General features: G+C 49.6%; 1 protein-coding gene across 1 annotated transcript in view; it reads right to left on the bottom strand.

Annotated features, from left to right (window-relative positions):
- Window positions 1–257: 257 nt before the first annotated feature.
- Window positions 258–26,941, bottom strand: part of CHAT (choline O-acetyltransferase) — a 52,420-nt gene continuing 25,736 nt past the window's right edge. Inside the window, 8 exon segments of the mRNA XM_024253753.3 lie at window positions 258–1,956; window positions 3,959–4,096; window positions 11,292–11,354; window positions 11,505–11,646; window positions 14,738–14,860; window positions 17,098–17,226; window positions 18,110–18,210; window positions 19,989–20,158. Of these exon segments, the coding sequence (XP_024109521.3) occupies window positions 1,687–1,956; window positions 3,959–4,096; window positions 11,292–11,354; window positions 11,505–11,646; window positions 14,738–14,860; window positions 17,098–17,226; window positions 18,110–18,210; window positions 19,989–20,158 (1,136 nt within the window). The 3' untranslated portion in view covers window positions 258–1,686.

Here is a 26,941-nt window from a genome sequence, read left to right as displayed (position 1 = left end):
TGTATGTTCAAATGGTAGTGCCCAAATCTCCCACAACATCTAATAGAGATCCTCCATCTAAAACCAGGGGTTCAAGGAACTCACTTCTTGAGGCTGCTTGTGTTTTCAAAGAGCTGAACAAAGGTCAAATGCCCACCCCACCTCTGCCAGCCTGTGACAGTCCAGGTCGAAGTGTGGAGAGCCTTCACAGTGGCACAAAGAAGGGAGACCTACAGGATTGCTGGGCTAGAGCAGAGTGCTCAGCAGGAAGCAGCAAGATTGGAGGGATGTGGAGCAGAACACACGGGCTCTATGCTGTAGATTTCTCTGGTTTCTTTCTTACTCCCTCCCTCTGCCCTTTAGACTTCCCATAAAAATGTGCTCTAATGGGAAGTGCCTCTTGCATCTCTTCTATGATCACAGTCTCTCGAGACATCTCAACTCTGCCTCTGCTGACCTGCCTGTCCTGCCCATGCTTGAGCTGGAGCTGGGGCTGGAGCTGGAGCTGGGGCTGGGGCTGGGGCTGACTCTGGATGAGGCTGTGCCCTCCTCCCAGCCCTGCTCCCTGCCAGCTGTCCCCTCAGTCCCTGAGGCCAGAAGAGAGCCCTGCTCTAGGCTCTACCACATGGGTTTTTGTCAGAGTCCCTGGATAGCCTGCTCCAAATAAAGGAGCCCAGCTGCCTAAGGGTCCTGCTTGAATCACTAAGAATTTCTGAAATTAATGTCAGGGTGGTTTTCTTAAAAATCTCTGTCTTAAAACAAAACAGATAACAGAAAAACCCAAAGTAACCATCTGTCTTCACCTACTGGAGCATGTAGGAGGGGAGGAGAGGGAAAAAGATGCAGAAAAAATGCAAATGGCAGGACCCCGGGAAGGGGCCAGGTCCTCTGCAAACCCACCGGCACCAGGTGCCATCTGCTTGGGGCTGTGCAGTTTACTCATCTTGGACTGGCCCTGATGCCGCCTGCTAAGCAGAGAGTGGCAGCAACTCCAGGGCAGTCACAGATAAATTTTTTTTTCCTTTCAGAATAGCTGGACACAATTTTCTGAGCTCAACAGAAGGCTGCCCCTGGGCATGAAAGCAGAAATGTGTTTGTGGGCCCAAGTCACTATATTTTAAATGGACTTGGGCTCTGTGGTGTGCGTAGGAGGAGCGGGTGCTTGCAGGACTGTACGGCTCAGTGGAGACACTGGGAATGCCACGATAGGAATGCTCTGAATCTCAAAACACAGCCTCCTCTCCCCCAAAAAAGAAAAGAGGCAATGACCTGGAGTTAGCCTCTTCCTTCCTAACTCATTTAGGTACATTGCCTGTAATAGAGTGACTCATCCTTTCATTGGGCAGAAGCATCACCTGGACACACTAGGTCCTGCTAGGGAAGGAGACATGAACACTATGCTTCCAAGGACCACAGAAGGAGTCCTTAGTGTGGTTCCCCGGTGCATCCAGGCTGCCTCTGAGCCAGGCTGGTCCCATTTCCCAGTGTGCAGGCCCAAAGGCACCTTGAAAATGACGATTCCCATGCATAAAGAGGGGATCGTTTCCTCCTAACACTCCGGCTCTGTGTGATGCCTCTGTGTGGTCTGTGGGTTGGACCCTGAGGACAGGGAGCTGTGGAAAGCTGGGGTAAGGGACGGGAGTGGGGATCGGCAGGGTCTGGCTGCTCTAGAGGCTGGGTTTGGGAGGTGAAACCTAGTGGCAGGAGTCAAGGTTGGTGTCCCTGGCTGGGCCTCGTGGCTTTTTCCTTTGTTGCCAATGGCTTGCTCTCAGCAGGCGGCAGCAGACTGCAGAGGTCTCTCATGTCAATGAGGCTTTCTTCCACAGCTTTTGCAAACTTGCTAGAAGAAGTCTCTTTGCAGCTGTGAAAGCTGGAGATGCAGAAAAGGATGGTCTCTGGCTGGGGGTTGTAGCAGGCACCATACCCATTTGGGACCACAGGACCATAGCAGCAGAACATCTCCATGGTTGTGGGCACCTGGAGGAGAGGACAGGTCAGGAGCTGCTTGTTCTGGAATGCAGCCTGCCAGCCTCGACTGGGCTTGGCTTCTCTGACTGTTTTCCACCTGGGGGTTTGACTGAATTAACCAAATCAAGTGATTGCTTCAGCATGGATGGACACAGCCAGAGTCATAAAAACAGACCCATCTAACTGCATGATATCAGAGGATGAGGGGCCCCAAGCCCACTCCCTGGTGTGCAATCTGCTCTACTTGTGGAGTTGGAAACTCCCAGAGTGACCTGGTGCTAGGTCTTGGGCTGAGTCTCCACTTCACCTGGGGGCCATTTGAGGCATGGAGGCAATCAGGTAATTTACTAAATGGTCCCCTGGTGGCACCCCACAGTGAGATGCTTTCCGGAGGGAGGAATTTATGAACTAGAGGAAATCTGGCCCATCCTCTCTGTCGATTTCCCCCAGATCCTTAATTACTGTCAGTATTGCCTGGCTGCTCTGATTTCTTCCTGCAGCCTGGCCATGCACAATTACCCAGCGTTGGGTGTTTCAAAGATTGCCATCAACTGGAGTTTTACTTATGCACCTAGTATGTTTTGAATCAGAGTGCCGAGATTTTGTAATCCAGATCACAAACCAAGAAAGTATGTTTCTGAAAGCATTCAAGCCATAAATGCTGCTTTCCAGTTGGAAAACAACAAAACTCCCACACCCCAGATTAATTTTATTAGCTGGTCCTAGGGAAAAAAATAGAAAGGATTCTTGGGCAGGTGCAGGGCCTGGTTTGTTTTAAACTTACAGGTTTCTGGTGCTGTGTGCTGAGGCCTTTGGAAGTGACACTGGCGGTTTTAATGGGGCAGAACAAACCATTAGTCTTGCTAATAGAGTCACCGCATTGTCAGATAAATTTGCCGTGCAATAGCCGAAGGCCATAAAGCCATTCCAAAGCACTTTTTGCCCATGGATGATTTCCTGAGAAATGTATGGTGCTGTGTTCTGTCCTCGTTTATTCACGTCTGCGTGCTCACTGCCATAATGACAACATCCAATTACTGAGTGGGCTTCTGTCCTCAAACACAGCTTATCAACCCCAGTACTGCCCACGTCCAGCCTTTCGCAGATGAGATGGCATTTTAGTAAATTGATGGCTGTGGGGCATTTCCCCTCCTAAACCACAACCACTCTGTAATGGACTGCATTCTGTCTTTGTGGCAGTGGCTCTCATACAGGACACGCTGATGCACTGGTTAGATGTTGGGCTGGCCACGAATGTTCTGCTGTTGGTCGCGTGGCCCTTTATAATAATATCTGTGACCTATTTAGAGGGCCCTGTCCTTGCCAGGCCCTGGGCTGGGCTTTCTCCCTACATCATTGTATCTGGCCAAGCCAAGACTTCACTGCAGACCTGCTGGGCGTCAGAGCCCGTGGAAACGGTAGTAATAGATTGAAAGGTAGTAAGGTGTAATGGTTAGGGCACCAGAATGGGTGTGTTCCTGTGCTGTCTCCACCTCGGCTAAGTAGGGTCTGCTGATGACTCCCATTTAGGAGATGGGAAACCTTCTTCTTTTTTTCTTTTTTTGAGACAGGGTCTCACTCTGTTACCTGGGCTGGAATGCAGTGGTACAATCAGGGCTCACTGCAATCTCCACTTCCCCAGCTCAAGCAATCCTCTTATCTCAGCCTCTTTAGTAGCTGGGACTTAAGGCACACACCACCATGCCCAGCTAATTTTTAAAAATAGGGAGATGAGGTCTCTCCATGTTTCCCAGGCTGGTCTCAAACTCCTGGGCTGGAGCAATCCTCCTGCCTCAGCCTCCCAAGGTGTTGGGATTATAGTTGTAAGCCACCAAGCCTGGTCAGTAAACCATCTTCTAATGAACATTCAGATCATTTTGCTGAAGGTCACATAGTTCAGAAAAAGCAGAGGCAGGATTTGCCTGACTCCAGCTAGTGGGCTTGTCGTCACTGCTCTTTAGAAAGCTTACTGACTACACTACTCTTGGGCGATAGCTGCACGGGGCTGTACCTGGCTAGTGGAGAGGACAAACTGGTTGCTCATCAGGTAGGTTTCATCCGTGAACATCTCGGGCAGCTCCTTGCACACGGCCCGGGCCAGCTCCCGCAGTGCCAGCAGGTGGTTGTCAATGGCCATCCCTGTTAGGGCCTGTGTAGTTGGGGACAAAGAACAGGAGATGAGAAGTGGGCCCCCTGCACCTCCTTGTTCCCTCCTCTCTAGTCTACAGGACTACTGGTGACTCCAGCAGCCACGGCTCATGCCTACCCCAGTGCCTGCTGCCAACAATGTGTATAAGTGCTGCTCAGGACTGATCGCTCTACCATGCGGCCTCTGCTCCCAGGCACTTGTGTATTTCTACATGCACTGAATGAGTCCAGAGCAGGTTGGGTTCTAGCTTGAGACGTCTGAGCTAAAGGTTAGTGAGTCTGAGCATCCCCTACACACCTACATCTGCCTGGTTCTCTAAGTGGAAAGAACGGGGCTGGCCTGGCCATCTCAACTACCAACTGCTTGGGCAGGGTGAGAGTTTGGGAAGAAGGCTGTGTGCAGGGCTTAGGGACTGCTGGATCTTGTGCAAGCATTGTGAAGGGCGTCCCAGGCTGTCCTGAACAGACTTTCACCATAACCAGTGCTGTCTCCTCCAGTAGGAGCCCAGGGAACAAGAGATAGAGGACAGAGGGTGTGAGATCTGTTCCTGAATCTTGGCTGCTATTTCATGGTCAGGATCAATTCATTTAAACTGGATCCGTAATCTAAGAAATCGTTTTGAGACAGGAACTAGACCCCTTAGCAGGCTCAGCTGACATTTTCAAGGGGAAAGAGCCAGCTGAATGATAAAAGTTCTTTTTCTTTTTATCACAAGATATTTAAACTTTTATCAAAGGATAGAAATATAGAGAAAGCTCCAGGATGTCAATGTAGGAGGGGTTCATGGAGGGTGAGGTGTCTGGAAGTGGGGCCGGGTACTCATTCTACAGCTCCCCCACTTGAGGCTGGGTATGTAGTATGCACACTGGTTTTTTGGACTACATGTTTATTTGGAGCAATTCTAGGGGCTGATGGAGACTCAGGGGGCCACCCTGACCCATAGCAATCACTTTTGGGTCAACATCAGGGTAACTGTGAGTAACGCTTGAGGTTTCACTGTTCTGTAGGATGGCCACTTAGCTGTCAAAGCCCTGCACAGGAGGAAACTTCCCATTCACGATGAACTTGGTATAGGTTTACAAGGCACGTTTAGGGATTTGACAGCTGTTCTCTTTCAGTTGCGAATGAATGCATAAAGATGACTCAGGCTCTGGTCTCTCTGAACGCACCTAATTAGAGGCTGAAAAGACAAACGTTACACAACCACAGCTCACTTTAGACGTCCCTGCCTGTTAGGACGGAAGGAAAGAACGGTGAGCCCATCTATGAAGGAGACTACTCTTTTAATTTCTCTGTTTTCCTCTATTTAATTCCTGATTTGTGTTGGTCCATAGAAGCAGCGTCCCTGTGAACAGTCATCTCACCCCTCTTTTCACCACCTTGGAATAACTGTAGCAAGAGAGACTGAGTTCACAGGTTGTTTGGCTCAGAGCCATGAGTAATAACGAGTTAAATTCATTTAGGGAATCTTAATTGAGTGCCTACTATATGCCTGGTGCAGGAGGTCCTGTAGCCACAACAGAGAACAAGACAGTTGTAGACGCAGTCCTTGTGGAGCTTATGGTGTAGTGGGGGGCAGATTTCATCAACCATGCAAAAAAACATGATCATAAACTCAAGTGTGAGGAAGGAAAAACATAGAAAAGTGGGAGACTAAGTGATGGGGGCTTTGGACCACCTTGCCATTGGAACTTTATTTCTCCACGACCACTGGCAAATATGCTTACCAGTTATTAGGTTTCCTTGCTTCTTTGCCCCTTTCCTTACCCTCCATGTCCAACCACACACCAGATTCACATCCTAAGCATCTTTGTATCTCTCCTTTCCCCAAACCCATCTCTTTGATTTGGTTGTTCTCATCAACTTAAAATTGTTAACACAACCCTATGCAATGCTTTGGAGGGTGTTTTCCTAGACATTTTAATAAATTTAAAGTTGTTATTGTCATATATTTATATCATTTAGAAATCCAAATAAACCAAAAGCCTAGGTCATTTTGCCAGCACGGATTCCTACCCCATAGAGGCAATTCCTTACAGTCTTTTAGCTATTTCTTTTAGGTATATACTTTCTTTCCTCCAAACATATGCTTAGGTTACCACTACTGAATTTCTTAGTTTTACCTATAATCTTCTTGCTATAGACAGTGAAATTTCAGCTCTTTTTTTTTTTTTTTTTTTGAGATGGAGTCTCACTCTGTCGCCTAGGCTGGAGTGCGGTGGCGCGATCTCAGCTCACTGCAACCTCTGCCTCCTGGGTTCATGCCATTCTCCTGCCTCAGCCTTCTGAGTAGCTGGGACTACAGGCACCTGCCACCACACCCGGCTAATTTTTTTGTATTTTTAATAGAGATGGGGTTTCACCGTGTTAGCCAGGATGGTCTCGATCTCCTGACCTCATGATCCGCCTGCCTTGGCCTCCCAAAGTGCTGGGATTACAGGCATGAGTCACTGTGCCCGGCCAATTTCAGCTCTTTTATGACCCTGCTCCCCCAGCACACTTCTACTCTCCCATCTTCCCAATAAGATTATGTTTTAACTCTTTGTAGTTTGATCAAGATACAGCATAATCATGTATACAGAACGATATACATAAGTATAATTAAGCAAGTATTCACAGCTGGGTCATGTAGTGTACTATGATTGGATTTCCTTTCTTATTGAATTTTTTGTTTTCCCTAGAATTGACAATGTATAAATTATTTTTTTACTTCCTTAGCTTTCCATGTATCTATTTCTTTTATTTATTTATTTATTTATTTACTTTTGAGACGGTGTTTTGCTCTTTCACCCAGGCTGGAGTGAAGTGGCGTGATCTCGGCTCACTGCAACTTCCACCCCCTGGGTTCAAGTGATTCTCCTGCCTCAGCCTCCTTAGTGGCTGGGATTACAGGTATGTGCCACCACACCCGGCTATTTTTTGTATTTTTAGTAGAGATGGGGTTTTGCCATGTTGGCCAGGTTGGTCTTGAATTCCTGACCTCAGGTGATCCACCCACCTCAGCCTCACAAGGTGCTAGGATTACAGGCATGAGCCACTGTGCCAGGCCCCATGTATCTGTTTCTAATTGATTCCTAAACATGCAGCAAGAATTTCATTCATCCTCTCACTTCTTGCTTCTTTATGGACTGATTGCTCTCTAGGTGTACTCAACAACTGTTGATTTGTGATCTCCTTTTACTGTCATCCTGGGGGCATCCCTCTATCTTTTTCTTGTGTTAAATCTTCTGATTTTTTTGAGCCTATGATTTCCTCTTTTATGTTTTATTTTCTCACTTTAGAAGTCTACATTCTCCAGTAGCTTTATGAGAAATGGTGCTTAGTAAGTAAAATGTTTGAGACTTTCTCTGTCTAAAAATATCTTTGATGTATCTTCAAACTTGATGACAGTTTAGCTGGGTATGAAATGTGTGTTGAAGGTCACTTTCTCTCAGAATTTGAAGACACTGCTCTTTTTATCTTCCACCTTCCAATGATGCCGTTCAGAAATTAATTACATCTTTTTTATGGATCTTTGTATTTGATTTTTTTATCCTCTGATAGATTTTAGAATCTTCTCTTCATCTTTAGTGTTGTGAAATTTCCTTTGCTATGAGTTTTTTCCATCTATTAAGCAAGTTATTTGGAATATTATTCTCCTGGACTAAGCCTCTTTTCTCTCTTATATTTCATCTCTTTATTGTGTTGATATTTTGGGGATATTGTCTCAGATTATCTTCTAATTCTTCCACTGAATTTTTTTCTACCCTATTTTCCCCCAGAGTTATTTTTACTTCCTGAAAGATGTTTTTAGTTTCCTATCATATATAGATGTAATAACTCCTTTTATTTTTCAAAGAATCTCAATGATCACTTTTAAACTGTTCAATTGTTTCTTGTACTTTTTTCATTTCAAGTTTTTGTTTGTTTGTTTGTTTTTTGAGAAGGAGTCTTGCTGTGTCACCCAGGCTGGAATGCAGTGGTGCAATCTCAGCTCACTGCAACCTCCGACTCCCGGGTTCAAGTGATTCTCCTGCCTCAGCCTCCCTGGTAGCTGGGATTACAGGCATGTGCCCCCACACCTGGATAATTTTGTTGTTGGTGGTGGTGTTTTTGTTTTGTTTTGTTTTTTGAGATGGAGTTTCACTCTTGTTGCCCAGGCTGAAGTACAATGGCATGATCTTGGCTCACTGCAACCTCCACCTCCCGAATTCAAGCTATTCTCCTGCCTCAGCCTTCCTGAGTAGCTGGGATTGCAGGCATGTGCAACCACACCTGGCTAATTTTTTGTATTTTTAGTAGAGAACGGGTTTCCCCATGTTGGTCAGGCTGGACTTGAACTCCCAACCTCACGTGATCCGCCCGCCTCAGCCTCCCAAAGTGCTGGGATTACAGGTGTGAGCCACCGCACCTGGCCTTTTTTGTATTTTTAGTAGAGACAGGGTTTCACCATGTTGGCCAGGCTGGTCTCGATCTCTTGACCTCAGGTGATCTGCCTGCCTTGGCCTCCCAAATTGCTGGGATTACAGGCATGAGCCACTGTGCCTGGTCCATTTCAAGTTTTTTTTAAAAAGATTTTTTTAATTAAAAAATTTTTTTAATTAGCAAAAATGTTTGTTGGTGTTGGTTTTACTCTTTTATGTCTCCTCAATGTTGAAGGATCTATGGCTATTTGTATTTAAGAATAAAGCACTGAAAATATGATTAGAAGATTTATGTGTGATAATGTATTTGTTAACCTGGGGGCTTCACTGTCCTTACAATAGCTCTTCTTCAATATTAAAATGGTTCTTAACTAGTAGCTCTGCCTCTTGGCAAACCACTACCTCATCTGCTGACTAGGCTCTTTCACTGTGGGCCCCAACCATCAGTTTCTGTGAGTGTTCTCTCTTGGCCTGGTCAATCTTACCACAGAGAAATCTTCTAATCTCCTGCTTGGTGAGGGGTGGTTACAGAGCTAGTTCCCAGTGTGTATGGAGCTGAGTGGCTGAAGGGCTTAGTAAGAAGAAAGTAGTAAGATTTTAATTAACCAATTAATTTCCGTACAGTATTCCCTCCCTCAGCCATGCCTAGTGTCCTCAAGTCTAGAGTCCTTCTGCTTCAGCCTCTCTAGAAAATGAACTTTTAGCCCACCACTGGGGAGGGGGGCTAGTAGCCTGGCTGCCTGGGGTGGTAGAGAGGAACTGAGGGTCTAACTGCTTTTTATATAGATCATCAACTGCTATGGTTTGGATGTTTGGGTCCTCTCCAAACTTCATGTGTTGAAACTTAATGGTATGATAGTATTAGAAGGTGGGACCTTCAGGAGGCGATTAGGTCATGAACGGGTTTAAGGCCCTTATACAAGAGGCTGCACACAGTGTTCAGCCCTTGGCCTTTCCACCTTCCACTATGTGAGGACACAGCGCTTGTCCCCTCAGGAGAATACAGCAACATGGTGCCATCTTGGAAGCACAGGGCAGGCTTTGCCAGACACTGAACCTTCTGGCACCTTGATCTTGGACGTCTAACCTCCACAACAATAAAAAATAATTATCTGTTCTTCATAAATTACCCAGTCTCCCAAGCTTCTCTCATTGTTTGCTGAGTCAGTCGCCATGTGTTCTACTTTCCAGCTCTAACGCGTTGCTGCCACTCCTTTCCCGTTCTCTTTGCCCTGGTGTATTTATGGCTTTCAAAAATCCCTTGCTGTTGTTTTTGGAGGGTTTCAGAGAGAGTGACAGTAACCCTGTGTGCAGTTCACCATGCACGAAGAGTTTCTTCCACCAAGAGGAGGAGTTTACGACTTCCCCTTCACCCTGCCCCTGTCCTACTCCAGTCCAAACACCAGCTCTTCCTCCATATTAGAAAGGTTCTTAACCAGCAAATCTGCCTCTCAGCAAACATTCCCACCCCCAATTCCAACCAGTCCTTCTTCCACCCAGTCACCATAACACACTTTTGTAACAGGGAAATCCAACATCTCCCCTGCTCCACTGTCCTTTGCAAGCTGTGCTCTGCTTTTCCTCGAGTGGGTCTTATTCTCTTAAGGCTCTCAGTCTTTGCACGTGGTGCCCTTCTTGAGCCATCTTTCCCTTCTGTGTCTGCCTGACAAGCCTCTCTTCATCCTTTGTGGCTCACAGGAAGCACCACTTCCCCTGGGAATTCTTCCTGGCTTTCCCAAGCAGAGGAAACATCTGGCTCCTCCATGTCCCCTGCTACTTTCTGAGGGCTCTTTTCACATGGGATTGGTGTTCACGTTGAAGGGCCTCTTCTCCCAACTACATTGTAACCTCCCTAAGGACAGGGCTTATGGACTTCATATTTTGTTTCCTAGCACCCAGCACCTTGCCTGGCATAAAGCATGAAGACCAAAAAAAAAAAAAAAAAAAAAAAAAAACCCACTGAATACATGAGTGGGTGCTACATTTTCTCCAAATAGAACAAACACTTAAGTATTTAGATGAATTAGGGACCTAGCAACTGAATTAGAGAGAAGTCTATGTTGGCTAGTTCTAAAATCCAGAAATGCATTGTTTCTGTTTTCAAGTATCTATAGTGAAATTTGTTCAGCTCCTTCTCATAGGTTATATGATCCTTCAAAGACTGTATTAGAATGACTTGCAATGAAGGTATTGATGAGCAGCCCAAGTCGCTGCTTATTCTCTATTTTGCTATTGCAAACAATAGCTTTGCAATGCCAGAAAATAAATTATTTCTCTAAGCTAGAGAAACATTTCCCTTGCAAGTTTGATTTTCCTATTAATTTTCAGCAAAGACTTTTTATTCACCGGTAGTATAAATGAATATACAGAGAATAAGAGGCAAAAGCGGCCCTAGGTGGGAACAGATACTGCTTTGCCTGAGATTGGGGAAGGTGTGTGACCCCCACCGCTTGCCAGGCTTGAGCCCCTTCCCCTCCCAGTTGACTCCTCTTGTATAAACTGCAAGATGCTATACATATTAGGTGCTATTTTATCATTATGGTTGTTTCAAAGGGTTTGAAAAGTGGTAACTTTTGTATTCTTATAAAATCCATGTCAAAAGCAGGAATGCTATGTTACTTAGGTTCTAAAGCGAAGAAACAAGAGACTGAGTGGTGAAGCGGCCTTGCCGAGTCCCTGAGTAACAGTAACTGGCTGGGCCCTCACACAGGGTCTCATGCCATGATGTCCATTCTGGCAGGCCCCAGGCACAGCTCAAGTGCAGTGTTGTGAGGTAGTGCGATGTCACTCACCATGACTGTGTATGCAGTCTGGGCACGGATGGCGTCCTTTAGGAGCAGAAGCTTCTCAGAAGCCTGTCAACAGAACACAGAGGCAGCGCGGGGTTTAAAAGGCTGCTTGGAGCCAAAGTGTCTGGTGGTCAGAGGGCCGAGCCCATGGCAACCCAGGGCAACCCACAGCAGCCTCACTGGTCTCCTGTGGCCGTGGGATGGGGCGGGACTTACTGGCACAGCAGCCTTGTGGTCAGTCATGGCTCTCACAAAAGCCAGTGCCTCTGGAGTGGCCGATCTGATGTTGTCCACGCGTCCCTCCTGGAATCGGCGGATGGACGCGCTCTCGTAGGTGGGCACCAGTCTTTGGTGGAGCCTGCGTGGGATGAAGGATGAATCGCACGTGGTAATTTATTCTTGGGAAATCATAAACTCGGAAAGAAAAATCGCCTCAGCAAGCTTTATTTTCACAGCCCTGACTTGACTTGGCAGAATATTTCATTTTAATATTAATAGAATTCTAGAGGGAATTCCCAAAGACGACGCTGGGGAGTCTCCCACACGGAGAGCCACATTTGCTTGTATACACCCGGGGACGCTGCACTGACATAAAATAAAGAAGTGACGGGTAGCGTTTCAAAAAAAATTCCCAACCTGGTGGGAAACCTAGAGTTTTCTGTGAGACCTGAGTGTTTGATGAATAGCACAGAATGGAATAATTGTGTAGTTAATCATTCCCACCCGTGAGGGAATCCTGTTTTATTTAAACTGATTCAAGCATGACCTCCAGAGGGAGGCAGGGAGGGGCCTTAGTGGTCGTGAGCGTAAACGGTTGTCCAGGCCCTCCCTTCCAGGGGCAGCCGGGCTTCTGACAGACCCATGGGCACCATGGCTGTGCCTCTCCTCCCTGGTGACTGTGACCCGAGCAGCAGTGGCTGCTTCCCCACCAGCCAGGGGACTCCTCTTTCCTTATGCATGGTAACTGGGCCAGTGTCCCTGGGCTTGCACCCCTGGCGGGCACACTCCCTTTCTCACCACTCAGTAAAGTCCTTGGTAGTGGGAGTGGGGGAGGAAAAACGACACAGAGCTTGGAGAGAAGCAGTGACAGCCCAGTGTCACCCAGCAAGTCGTGGCCCCACATCTCAGCCCTCTCAGGACGTCTCTCCCTCACTGGCTGGGCTCCTGGAGGTTTGGGAAGGCCGTGTCCAATTCTGCAGGGTGTGTGACACTGTTTTGCTTGGTGAGCAAGGGAATGACCTTCCTGTACACTCTGACATATTTCCCCAAGACTCTGGCAAGGAGCTCCTGTCCTGTCTCTATGGTCCCTGGAGGCAAACGCCATCACTGGCCAGTCATTGACCAACCCCAATTCAGGCAGCCTCTAGGTTTCTGCTGAATCTAGGTGCAGATAAAAACAACTGTGATTATTACAGCTTAGAGCCTGAAGAATGCTGCTTATGGGAAGCAGATCCTCTTTGGCCATTCTATGAACCCAGGAGCCTCTGGCTATGTCCGTTCCTGGCCTTGTCCAGTGACAGCACAGCCCACAGGCAGGTGGAGGAGGGGTGCATTGTGCAGGCTGCACTGTCCCCCTCAGCTCTGGATCTGAAACTTGGAAATGCTCATAGTAGAGAGGTCCCGAGCAGCTGGTCTTGGTGGCATCCCCAGTCGAGGCTCCGGCAGGATGCTGACCTCACGGCCTATCTCGGCCCCATGCCCTCTGAGTAACAGAAGGCATTGACCACCATTCCAAATGCCAGGTAGGTCCTACAACATCTCAGTACTGGTGAGGTTTCTGCCTCTTCAAGTCTCAGCAGCAAGCCCAGTCCTCATGCGGGATGACATCGGCCTTCCCCAAGATGTCCTGACGGGACAGACCCTCAAAGCGGCTGCACTCACTTCCTTGAGAATTACAGCCCTGCAGGGGACACTGGGCTGCTGTGTCCGCACGGGTGCTGCCTGTTCATTAGTGAGAATGCCTTGCCCTAGCTTTACTGCAGGGTAACATTATGCCCTTCATGGAAGTTGCAAACTGAAAGCAGGTTTGAGGGCAGAGCTTTACCATTCATAGCAGGCGTTGATGAGCCACTGCTTCTGGAGCCCTGGAACTGTCAGGAGCTGGCCCCATCTCCAGGAAGATCTATTTCACATTTTGGTTTCTTCACCTCCTGTAAGGCTAATTGACCTCTCCCCCTGCCTTCACTCCTGATTTCCCTACTCTTCACCCCTTCCCTGACACACAGCTACCTGGGCCACCAGGTCTAAATCCCAGACCTGGCCGGACCACTTCTGGCTAAACCTCCCGTCTGTGATTCAGTCTCTGGCACCTACTCTGTGCCAGGTAGGGTGTGGATGCTAGGGACTCAGAGGCATGCAAGATGCCCAGAATGTCAGGATTGTGGGGACAGCCTAGAAAACAAAGCCAGCAAACCTGCGAATAAGATAATTCACATGAGTAACAATTGCCTGAAAGAAAAAGAAAATTCAATGTGGTATGACAGAGAATGGGTGGCAAGGGGGCCAGAGGGGGCTGCATTAGATAAGGGGGTGGGGAAAGGCTTCGAGGGATGGAACCTGGGCTGGAAAGGGCTGGTGTGTGTGGAGGGTGGTGACCCTGAGCCCACACGCACACCTTCCATGGGTGGCAGAGGCACAGCCAGGGCAAAGGTCAGGAGGCAGGAGAAAGCTGGGGGTGTGGGAGGGCCTCAGGTGAGGCCAGTCTACAGGGGGCACTTCTAAGCCTGGCTTTTGTTCTAAGTAAGCCTGGTATGAAGGCACTAGGAAGTTTCATGTGGAAAGTAATCTAGTCTGATTTGCATATTTCAAAGTTCACTCTTCATGAAGACAGGATTACCAGGGGCAACAGTGGAAGCAGTGACCCTAGGGAAGTGCTGCCGTTGGCTAAGCATGAGCTGATGGTGGCCTGGGAGGGGCCAATGGCAGTGGAGGTGGAGGGCAGGTGAGAGGCATTTGGAGGAGAACGGATATGGCAGTGTGCGGGGATACGAGAAAGGATGGAATCAAGGATGAGTCCAAAATCTTTGTCTTGATCAGCTAGGGGTGCTGCTGGTTCCATTTCCTGAGCAAGATTGGGAAGACTGGGGAGGAACAGGTTGCAGCAATAGGGTTGGGTGAGGTGGGGGAAGTTGGGATGGAGAGCAGCCCCCCAACCCCAACCATAGTCCTCATCCCCTCCTGGCTCTTCTCAGCTCTACACTCCAGCCCTCTGGAGCTCCATGCCCCTGTGCTATCACCCAGGCAGTTCCCTGATGGCACATCCTTCTCGTTCTGAGGTTGGATTTGTAACCCAGTTCAGTCTGCTCCTCCTTCATGCAGCCTCGGTCCCTCTCCAGTGTTCCAGGCCCACAGAAGGCTGTCCCTCTCTCCAGGATGCTTCTAGACCCTAGATCCTATAGCACTGTGTCCGTCAGCCCTCCAGGGTACAGACTCACTCCACCTTCACTCACCTGTAGAAGGCCAGCTGGAGGGCCACCTGGATGAAGGCATCAGGACTGCATTTCTGCTTCTTAATGAATGTTTTCCCATAGTTGTCAAACTTATAGACAATGAAGTCAAGGTTCTTTACAATTCTGAGGAAGAAAAAGAAAAGATGTTTTTATTGCATGCAAAACAGTATGCATGCACCATGGGGTTTCCCCAGGCTTCTTGAGCCTGGTCTGTGTCCTAGCGTTCTGGAAGGTGAGGACGTAGTCCCTGCCCTTCAGGAGTGCACTGAGGTGTCAGAGACATGCCTTGACCTATTAAAGTGTCAGAAGACAAACCAGGCCAGGACTACTATGGCCCAAGGTGAGCTCAGCTGAGCGGGGTGTCGGCCCTGCTCTGGAGAGTGGGTGGGGAGGTGGGCTTGGCTGTGTTAGTGAGGCAGGGATTCACTGTGACACAGGTGACATGCCCGGGATTTTGTAATTCACTGTCAGAGTAACAGGAACATTTTCCGAGTCTGCACTGAGACTCTGGAGCACTGGCTGCCCCCATATTGAACAATCTCCTCCTCCATCAGGAGTCTGGGGTCCGGGCTTACTGCCCACTGGAGCAGTGTCTGGCAAAGGTCTATGTGCCTCCCCACCGGAGAGCGCATAGCCTGAGTGGGCACCCCGAGCCCACACGCACACCATCCGTCGGGACTTCATGCTCCCTGCCTGCCTCTCCTTGAAGTATTCCTCCTGCTCACAGCAGCTCAGCTCTCGGTGGGGCCAGGTGCTGGGAACACAAGGGGACTTGGAGGAGACCCAGTTCCCATGAGTACTTGCCCCTCAGACCTACCTGTTGACAGACTCCTGGGACAGACTGAGCTCACTATCACCACAGCCACCTGGAAACCTCTCCCCCAAGCTGTGCCCACTTGGGCCTCTCCCCCTTGTATGGGCCCCTCAGGACCCCCAGGGAGGAGCCTCCTGCTTCCCCATCCATGGGCCTTTCCTGGCTCTCCTCAGCCTCCAGAGGGTGGAGGTGGGGGCTTTGGGGAACGTGGGGTCTGCTCAGGTCCCTGGAAGTGAGTGGACTCCTTCAGCCACTGAGGACTCAGCAGCCCACCAGCTCACTGCCTTGGCCCCTGACTTAGCTCCTGAACAACCCTGCAAAGCTGAGATGTGAGCACCGCTTTATAGAACACCTGAGGCCCCTCCATGCCCACTGAAGCCAGGCGCCCTCTCCAGCAGCTCCCAGTGGACGGGTCCTTCCCGCTCTTCAGCTTCCCAGCCTGGCCACACTATGTCCTGCTCACATGTGCCCTTCCCACAGCCTCCTCGGGGGTGTCCCCATACCCCCTGCACAGAACCCTCCAGTGGCAGGGCAGGCTCTAGGCCCATAACAGGACAGTGACACTCATCACAGTGTGGCCCAGCTTCCTTTTTGTGGCCCAGCTCTGGCCATTCTCTCACTTGCTGGTCTCCAAACCAGCCTTCATCATTATGAACAACAAGCTTGAAGAAGCTGCCTGTCTGCCTCTTCCCCATCTGCTTGTACCATGAACTCCTATCCATCCTTCAAGGCCCATCTCTGCAAGGCCCTCCCTCACAGTCCTGACAGAGTTCAGCTTCTATATTTTTGTGGGTTCAGGTCAGCATGGCTGTTTCTGCTTTTGGCATTAATCTTACTGTATCACAAGTTTTGGCCTGGGAGTCTACTTATTCCACTCAAATACGGAGTGCAGGTCCCATGGTACTTAACTTTCTGTGTTCTCAGAGCCTTATCACAGGCCGAGTGCACACTAGAGCTTTGCACATGTTTGATGAATGAATGAGCAAACCAGTGAATGAATGCATTCGTGCTTGCTTACTGAATGGGAGAATCAACAGCTACAGTGCAGACATGGTTGCCAGGATGCGGCTGCCACCACTGCTCGCTGCTGCCCCAGGCCCTTCTGCCTGGGTCCTGTTAGGGCCTGAACGGCCCCCTCCCCTTGGGGAAAAAGGCCCCTTTGTCAAGTTGCACTGTACATGCAAGCAAATTGAAATAGCTTGAATTCAAATGACCTATTCAAACCAGTTGTTTATTACTCCCCCCTAAAGCAGGGGATGATTTTCTGGCCTTGACTCTGCTCAGTCAGGTGAAACTGAAAAAAAAAAAAAAAGCCCTACGTTTGCATTTTATGGAAATGATGGATACTTCAGCAAGGTTATTTCCCCAGAGTTATATCTCTCCTTTAGTTTGACTACATTTCCATGAGGGATGGGGACTAGGTGGAGCCCAAGGAGAGGCAGAGGAGCTGGGGTCTTTGGAAACTTCCAGGGAGACTTGGGAGCTAGTAGGCAGGGGCGGGGTGGTCCCTAGGGGACCCCTCAAAGGAGACTTCAGTTATCCTTACCGCTGAAGTTTTTCTGCCGAGGAGGCTAAGTGGCCTTGAATTTCCGGGGAGCATTTCCACCGCAGCCTCCGGGGGGTGGGGAGCTCGCTGACGGAGTCTGCTCGGATCAGCTTCTTGCTGCTCTGCGTCCTGTGGGCACAGAGGCAACCTCCTGAGGCTCTGCGGCCTGAGAGCTTTGGGAGGCATCTCTTCTTTGATGTCTGCAATCATCTTAGCTGTCAGTGTTTGCGGCCACGGAGTTTCAGGGGGTACGAGCTGCCCCTGAACCACTGTGCAGATGAATAAACTGAGGCTCAGAGAGGCCACCAAAATCATTAAGTGGCAGGGCCGGGGTTCCATCCAGTTCCGCCTGACTCCAAAACCCATTATTTCTTTTCATTGTTTTCCTATTAGACCATGTTACACCCTTACAGAAGACTTGGAGAGAAATTTAAGAGCAAGCTGTGTTGTTCTCTTCTACAAGGTTTGTGCCTACTAGGCTTGGTTTAGGTTTCAGTGACCCTGAGTTTCGTGGAAGAAATTGAAGACTTGGATGCAGGGAGAAGATTCTAGGAGAGAATGGGTAAAATTGGGAATGGAGGAAGGAACACTGTGTGTTTAAGGCACAGAGGAGCCCTGCTGGGAAGCTAAGGAGGGACCCAGCCTTGGGATTTGGAAGCAGTGAGACTCAGAGAACTCCTCCTGTGCTGGGGCAGCCGTGGGCCTGGCCCTGACTCAGGATAAGCAATAGGTATCGACGTAGGCTTCCCCTCTCTCAAGGCAGAGGTTCCTGAGAACTCCTTGCCACGCTTCTCCCTGACTGCCGTAAATCTGCTGCCTCCTATTCATGGCCCATGAAGCACATGATGTCTCATACAAAGCTGGGTTTCAAATTCATCGTGTGTGTGTGTGTGTGTAGTATACATTTTTTCAAATTCATCTTTTGCTAAGACGCTTTCCAGACTGACACAGCCCCCAGCGACCACCCACATTTTTTTCAGCCCAGCATGGCAGCCCTAGGCTCCAGACTCACATGTGCTTGAGCAGATGCTCAGTGCACTGCACCAGGACGATGCCATCGAATGGGGAGTGTTCACACACCACGCCGCAGGTGCCGTCTCGGCCCACCACAAACTGCAACAGGAAAGAGGGAGTGGGCGATCATAGGAGAGTCAGCGTTGCAAGGCAGCCCCTTGGCCCCAGGTTAGGCCCCTGGCTTCTCAGGGCACCTCTTTTCCAGGGACACCAGAGCACATTATTTCCTGAAGAGAACACTGCACGTGATTGCAGTGGCCTGAGAATATGAGAATCCAAGACTGCTCTGCACTCACGACCTCTTTCCCATAAAAGCTGTGGGCAGTGAAGGTGGAGCCCCAAGTTCCCAGACTGAGCAGTCCAGGGATTCCTGAGGAGTTCGTCCTCAGGACGAGTCTGCCCAGCTGCCCTTGGGGCCTGGGCGAGGCCCTTCAGCCCTGTTTCCTGTCATAGCTCACATCTGGGTCTCCTCCCAGTCTCTTGCCTTGTGTGCCAGAGGCTGGATCTTTACTCCCATTCTACAAAGAAACTCACTTCCCACAGAGCTTCTCCCCAAACTCACCCTTTGCAGGCCCTCCCCTCCCACCCCCAGTGTCCCCTGCCTTGCTATCCTGAGACCAGTTCTCCATCATCTTGAATTCAGGTCCATGAGGCCCTGCTGGCTTCTCTGGTTCACCTGATAATCTGCCCTGCTGATGAAAAGAACCTGGAGGTCAGCATAGACTAACCCATGAGAGGTGGTGGAGAGGGCTGCACCCACCCCCACGTTAGTACTTATCTGTGCCTGTCACTAAAAGGAAGGAAGGAAAGCGGGGTCTTTTAAAAACTGCTACCAAGGCTGAGTTCCAGATTCTGTGCATGTATTATATCGGTTCACCCCCACAGCTGCTCCATGAAAGATGATAAGCTATTAGCACCACCGTGGAGGCTAAAACTGCTGGCCCAGCAGCTGGAGAGCACATCAGAAATAACGGAATCAATATGCAAACCAATAAAAAGGAAAACCTGCAGAATGTAGGGACAGAGAGAAAGGAAAACGAGGTGTTGTCTAGATATGCTTATCAATGTGAGCTTTGCTAACCCAAAGTAGAGAGATGTTTTGTTTTTGCCTGCTGTTTTATACTATATGGCATATAATATAAAAGTGTAGTGACTTTAAAATAAACAAGATTAGGTTCAGGATTGGCATGTTGGGGGAATAAAAGGAGGATGGCAGAATGGGAATGAATGGTTTGACCTTGACTTCATCCCATCTGCATGAGTATTTTTCTCCAGGCCAAAGTAAATTTCTTGCTTCTAGGCTGATGTCATGTAAATGAACATATATGAATTATTTTATCTCATCTTACAGTCTTTCTTCCATGGAGATGCTGGGCTGTTCTACTTCTTAGGGATTGAGGGAGGTATGTTGAAATCGCCAGGCCACGGGGGTGGACATCCAAAAAGCTGACAGCTCTGGGCATCAGAAATTATTATTTCAGAATGCATTAAGGATTTGTTCAGTGGGGCTGTTGTACTCTCCTACTCCTGGCACACCCCCACCTCACAGGTGTGATGGGTGATAGGAAATGGGCCCCAGGTCTGGCCCAGACCTTCCTGGCACAGGCTGCAGGAAGGTTAAGGAGTTTGAGTTGGGTTCAGCCGCTGGCTCCTGAGAAGAGTTCTGGCTGGTCCAGAGATTGACATCAACAGCACATCTCAGACCCCTCCAGCTCTCCTGACCCCTCAGACCCAGCCTCCTAGGCAGCAGAAACCAGTGAGTGCACCTGCCAGACGCAAGCATGTGCGGGCCTGGGCACCAGGCTGTGCCCGCTTGCCTGCTCACTCTCTCGCTGGGGGCATGGCTGTGCTCTTGCAGGGACACCTGGACAGCTTACCTGCAGGGACTTGTCGTACCAGCGATTGGCCCCGTTCTTGCTGTAGCCTCCGCCGTGAAGGAGCTGGAGTGCCCTGTGGGTGTCGCTGAGCTCCACGCCTCCTGGCGCGTCCAGGCACACAAGGCAGATGCAGCGCTCAATCATGTCCAGCGAGTCCCGGTTGGTGGAGTCTGCAGGGGAGGCAGGCACGGCCCTAGCACCTGTCCCGCTCCAGGCCAGTCTTCCCTCCTCGGAGCCCCACACAGGGCAGGGCAGCCCTGTCTTCTAGGATCACACCAAGACCCAGGTCTTGAGCCAGCCCTGACTCCCCACCTTGCCCCACTGTGGGTGGGCAGTGAAGTCAGCCAGAGTGTCCTGAGCCTCTGTCCTACCCCAGGATCCCAGCTCTTTCGCACGGTCCCTGCAGGAGCCCTGCTCTCCAGCTGCGACCAGCTCTCCTCCAGATGTGTGGGCTATTGGTCATGCATGCCAAGATGATGCGGGATGCTTAGACTCTCAGGTCAGCCCACATCAGTGGAGGGGCCCTTAATCCCCCACCCAACAGCACCCTCCACTCGGGCTCCTGTGAGCCACATCTGTGTGTAGGCATGCTTGTTTGTGCTGAACTATGACTTTCAGACATCTAAACTGCAATTTCAAAATTGTTGTTGCAATTTCAAAATTAGGCAATTTCACATTAAAACCTGAAGGAAGTGTATTGCTCACCTCCCTGCCCCCAAGCTGTTGATTCAGAGGCAGAGCTGCAGGCAGAAGGGCCAGGCTGCCTTGAACCCACATCTGGATGAGCTCGTAGGGGCAGTTTTGGACTCATGGATCCAAAGGAGCTCCAAGCCTGGCCCACAGCTGGCTTTTGTGTTAGCCTCTACCAATTCCCAGGCTCCTCTAGACATTCTCCTACAGTAAGCAGGTCTCAAAAGGGAATCCCTCTCCCCAGGGGCACTGGAAGAGACAAAGATGGCTCTTCAGGAGTGGGAGTCAGGCACAGAGGACGTGACTTCACCAAGGACACATGCGTTCCTCCCAGAGAGCACCAGAAGCTGCCCTCCCTGGCAGCTTCCTCCACGGGGCACAGGGAGGTTCACCAAGCCCACCTGGCAGGACCTGTTGGGGGCCAGGCCTGCTCCCGCTGCGTGTTCCCATTTCTTCCAAACAGGAGTCTATTGTGCTGACGATGTTCTCTCCACTGCTCGGTACTGGGTGTGTGAGTACACAGCCTGCCTCTTGGTTTAAAGTTCACCAAAAGTTAAAAAGTCCACCCAAAGTTTAACATTTTGGTTTAAAATTCCAAGGAGTCACTTCAAGACCTAATGGTGAGGGCTGCATATCACCAGGAGAGCCTGACCTTGGGGCTGGATGCTGGGAAAGGATGAGGCACCCAGGGCAGGGGTGAGAGTGCTCTGTGTGTGGGAAGATGGGTGCGTGGCATTTGCAGGCAACGGTGCATTACATGGTAGAGACTCCTAGTTGCACACCACATGTCCTTTCTTTCCTTGCTCGTAGAATCCCTGGTTTTTAGCTTAGTACATGGATAACCAACTAGAGCTATACTTCTCAGCCTCCCTTACAGCTAGGGGTAACCAGGTGTCTAAATTCTATGAGCAAGATCTCAAGAAACTGCACCACAGCTTCCGGGGAACCTCCTCAAAGATAACTAGCATGTGCTCTTTGTCCTGCTTCCCACCTTCCTCCATCCTGCTGCCTGGATCACAGATATGATGGTGGGAGCTCTTGCCTGCGTTTTGCCTTCCTTGGGCATGTGGACAGCTCCCCTTCCCAGGGTGGTCAGTAAATCTTTAAGACCATCATCCCCTAAGTCTTCTCAATGCCTGCTGTGTACACAGATGCTAAATGCACTGGTCTTCGCTCTGCCTAGGTGAATTCTCCAAGTTCACAAGGAGTGTCCACAGATGCCCTTGCCTGAAAGGAGTCTCCAGTTCCGATGCATCCCCTTTCTCTCACTTTTTGCAAATCCTGGGGAAGGCGATGTCTCCCACAGCAGACCTTCTACTCTGGGAAGCCAGCCTAGCCTTGGGACATCCTCTCTTCCCTCCTGTTGAGGATGAGGCTTTGGGAGCCCTGTGCTTTCAGAACCTCTCCTGGTCCCTATGAGGGCAGGATGACTCCTCACTCTCTGCATGGCCTCTTGGGCTTCCCTGCCTCAGTCTGATCAGCATCAAGGATCTGGCCATGCCCTGAGGATCTAAGCATAAATGAGATCCAGCCCAGGCCCTGGGGAAACTCCCCTTCCTGTAAGCTCCTTAAGCGGGTTTAGTCACCACATTACCCTCTTAGAACCTGAAACAGCTTCTACTGCCCACAAGGGAGAATCCAAATTTCTAAACATGGCACCGCGGGCTCCATGGCCACCTCCTTCCCACCGTAGATCCCTGCGTGGACCTCACAGACAACCTCCTGCCCCTCCTTGATCCTGTGGACATCCCATCTCCTCATCATCATGCAGGCTGTGCCCAGGACAAGGCCCTTCTCCTCCTCTGTCTATGAAAGCCCTCCCTGAGCTCCCTCATCCTCTGGCAGTGCCAGCCCTGCCCTGGAGGACTCCTAACACCCAGAGCATATGGCCTCCACAGCTTGCTCAGTGTAGATGTGGAATTGCACTCTTGTCAGGCCAGCCTCGCACAGCACCTGAGCCCAGAGGTGCCCCCAACCCCTGCTGCACAGCACATGACCCCACTGCCATTCCCAGACCACCGTGCTTTGGACAGTCAGCACTTGCAGCCCCTGGACCCCTGGTCTGGTCCCCTCCCCCATATCAGCACTCACTGAGGGTGGGGCCTGGGCCTCCTGAACAAGGCAAGCACAGTTCATGCTGGGTAATGGACTTTAGTGTGCTTCCCTTGGCCTGGGCAAAGTAGGGCTGGGATCTGTGGACCCAGTTCAGACAGGGGGCCTGGAGGTGCCCAGCTGGCTAATGGGAAAGGGAAAGGCCATGTCCTTATGAAGGGCAAAACCCAACTACTTTTGAGGCTTTGAGCTTCATGAGTTGATTGGGGAGTGGGGGTAGGGTGAGGCTGGGACAAGGTAGGGCTTCTTCCCTCCTGCAAGGCTCCCTGCTCTGCCCTTCTCCCCTCCTTAGGCATCCCTGCAGATGGCCATAGTGCTCAGCCCTGCACTATGTGCTGTGCTAGTGGTCCCTGCAGGCTCTTAGGCTAGCCAGTGCCTTCAGAGCCCTGGGGAGGCCTTGGTCAGGTCTGGGTCAGGTTCAGATCAGCAAAGAAGAAGGGAGAGGCATGCCAGTAGGTGTATAATAGTGCAGGGTGGTGGGTGGGGGGTGGGACAGTGGTTTGGATGGCCAGAGAACAGATCCCCAGGCTTGTAAGCAGAACTTGTGGTGATTGGCTTGACCTCCAGCTTATGGGTGAGGGCATGCAGGATTTAGGTGGGGCTGGAAGAACATAATGATGTGATGCTATTAGCTAACCTTTGTTGAGCACCTACTATGTGCCAAGTATCAATCTAAACATGCATGTTGATGCATATAAGATAGGTATCATTGTCGTGCCTCATTTATAGATCAGGAGCAGAGAAACCAAATATCTTGACCTTAGGCCATTTACAAGGTTTCTCTTGTAAACAAGGATGATAATAATCATCCACTAAGTGGAGGGTGCTGGGTTTGATCTCAGGCATCCAACCCCAGTGCTAAGGTTCATCAACAAGGGCTATGAATGCCCAGCTCAGTCATGTGACTTCAGCCAGCAACAACAGGGAGTACTGAAATATCATGGAAGAGCTCAGTGTGGTCAGAGCAGAGTCTAGGATACCTGGCAGCTTGAGAAGGGCATGGGTCTGAAGGCCAGCCAAGCCGGGGCCATGGGCAGCTTGAATGCTGTACACCTCATTCCTGTTGGCCATACCTCAGGGTGAACTCTGAGAGCCCTGGCTTGGTAGCTGCCTTCACCAAGGGCTCCTTAAAAACAGCCCCAAAGCCAGTGTGGAGTGAGCAGACTGCAGCTCCTGAGGCAGCCCACAGCATGCCTGTGCTCAGTCAGGAGGCTGGGAGCAGGCCTTGATGCAGGCTCGAGGCAGGAGAGTGGAGGCCTGGCACACTCCTTTTCAACTGGGCAATGCAAGGCTGGCAGCGGGAAAGAATGGCTCCCTGGGCATCACTGCCCTCGTCACCTCCAGGCAGGGGAGACGGATTGTGAGGAGGCACTGAGGCCTTGCCATCACATGCAGGCTCTGCAGGGCCCAGGAGCCCAGCGCTGCCCAACAGGAACCAGGTCCTGGCTCATTAGACAGGGTAAAATGGGAGCAGGACAACAGAGCGGGGAGCCAGGTGGCCTTGCAAATGAACTCCCTGCATATAAGTAGCTGATCAGTCAAATGCTGACAAGTTTATTGTGTAAGGCAGAAAATGAACACTACACCCAAGCTCATCCACCATGACTGCGGCCCAAATGTAATGGAAACAGGGGACAGCGGGCTGAAGGCACATGGCAGGAGCCGTTTGTCTTGTGGCATCCTCATTGAGCACATCGAGGCTCCTTTAAAGTGGCGAATCAATCTTCCTCAAGGAGCCCTGCTTAATAGTGAGAGGTGGGGATTGAGTAATAGGAGGAACCTGCTCTGACGCCCACACCCCAGGAGGGAGCTGGCAGCTTTGGTAGTGTGGAAATTCCAGAGGCCAGGAGGCCTCGGGGAGCCCTGAGGCTGGCATTAGAGGTTGGAAGCTTACAGGCTGAGACTCTGGTGAGTACAGACAAAATAGCACCTGGTACCTCTCTCTGTGCAGGGCTGCAAGACTCAGGAGATGTTCTTTAATGTGCACAGTAGTGCACAAATACCCCCGGACATATACCACCCTCTTTGGGACACTTGCCTTTGCTTGCTCGGATCTATTCCCTGTGAAGTTAGCACAAGTCACATTTCTATGCCATGCCCATCCCCCTTCTCACGGTCCAGGAGATGGCTGAACTGGGCTGTTTCTCAGGGGCTTAGACCTTCTTAACCTTTCCCAATCCTATCCGAGCATCTTTCCTCCCCAGATGAAGGAGTACTTTTTTCTTTTGGGAGGTAAATCTGCCATCGCACATCTCATATTCTTCTCGACTCTCTGGCCTAGGGGGTGATCTTTATGCTGTCAGTCCTCAGAGACTATGAGAATTCAAACAAAAGTATTTCTCACTCTTGCAAAACAGAACTGCTTTGACTTGAGTTACATCAGGCACCTTTAAAGAGCTCTGGATAGAGGATCTTCCGATTCCAGAAACATATACTTTTCCCCATTCCTCTCGCTAAAAACTTGGACATTTTATTCAAAACAAAAGTAAGAAGACTCTGAAAGATGGAGAGAGGAAGGCAGACCAGCCAGGGACCTCAGGACCCAAGGAACATCATAGCAGCAGATTCGCTGGGTATTATGGACTGAATTGTGTCGCCTGAAAAGTCATACGTTGAAGCTTCAGCTCTCAGTGTGACTCTATTTGGAGGGCGGGCCTTTGCAGATATAATTAAAGTTAAATAAGGTCTTAATCCAATAGAACTGGTGTCCTCATAAGAAGAGGAAGAGATACCAAGCATGTGTGCACAGAGAGAAGCCCATGTGAGGACACAGTGAGAAGGTGGCTTGTAGATGCCTACCTTGTGACACCTTCATCTTGGACTTCCAGCCTCCAAAACTGTGAGAAATAAATGTCTGTTGTTTAAGCCACCCCTCTGTGGTATTGTTATGCCAGCTCTACAAACTAATACACTGTGGGGTTTTTTTGTTTTGTTTTGTTTTTTACCTAAAATATCCAATTTGCAGTTGAAGAACCCAGCAATGTAAAAACACAAGTGGGTATAGTTAAAAACAAACAAGCAAACAAACAAAACAATCAACAAAAGCCTGCTCTCTCTAGTCAAAGGATCAGAATAGCAAGACATAAAACTTTTAGGTAATAACCGTTCTACTTCAGCCAAACACCACAGAGAAAAACTGTGTCATCCCTCCCTCCCCTAGCACCCTCACCAGCAAAGGCCAAGTGGAGAGCCCAGATGTCTACCATCACCAGTCAGTAATGAGGCATCTCAGCTTCTGGGGGTATCAGAGAAGGCACGGTCTCAGATGGAAGCTGGGACTTCCATCTCCATTGAGCAATAACCAGCCCTCCATCCTTTTCCCCACACAGCATTAATAGAGACCATGTAGGGAGCTTGAACTTCCACCCCCCAACCCTGCAGTAATAAGGAGTCCCCTCCCCCAAGGGTGTCAACAGAGACCCAGTGAAGAGCCTGTGCTTCCACCTCCATCTCGTTATAACCTCCCCCATTCTCTTGCTGGACCAGTGTCAGAGGAAGCCAGTTAAAACAAGCTTAAATAAGATCCCAAGTCTCATAACACAATATATCCAAGTTTCAACAGAAAATCACTCATTCTACCAAGAACTAGGAAAATCTCAGATTGAAGACGGGAGGCGGAGGCTGCATTGAGCCGAGATCACACCACTGTACTCCAGCCTAGGCAACAGAGTGAGACTCTGTCTCAAATAAATAAATAAATAAAATAGAAATGAAATAAATAAAAAGCAGTAATCATAAAAAAGCCTCAACAAGCAATTTTAACATATTTGAAACAAATGAAAAAAAAAAAAAAAGTCTCCACAAAGAAACAAATTCTCAGCAAGAAAATAAAAGATATAAGAAGAACCAAATAGAAATATTAGGACCGAATAATAGAATAACCAATATAAAAAGCTCAGTGGATGGACTCAACAGCAGAACCTAGGGAGGAGAGAAAAGAATCAGTGAACTTGAAGATGGAAAAACACTGATTAGACTGGGGGAAAAGGAACAGAGTCTAAGGCACCTTTGAGACAAAAGGTGATGTTTATGTCACCAAATTCCCAGGAGAGGAGAAAGAGGGCAGAGCAGAAACGACTCAGAGAAATAATGGCTAACACATCCCCAAATTTGGCAAAGGACACAATCTAAAGATTCAGGAAGATAAGTTA

This window comes from Pongo abelii, chromosome 8, assembly GCF_028885655.2.
Source record: "Pongo abelii isolate AG06213 chromosome 8, NHGRI_mPonAbe1-v2.0_pri, whole genome shotgun sequence".
Taxonomy (NCBI): Eukaryota; Metazoa; Chordata; class Mammalia; order Primates; family Hominidae; genus Pongo; species Pongo abelii.
Note: the sequence above shows the minus strand (reverse complement) of the source record. Positions and strands in the feature narration are given on the sequence as shown.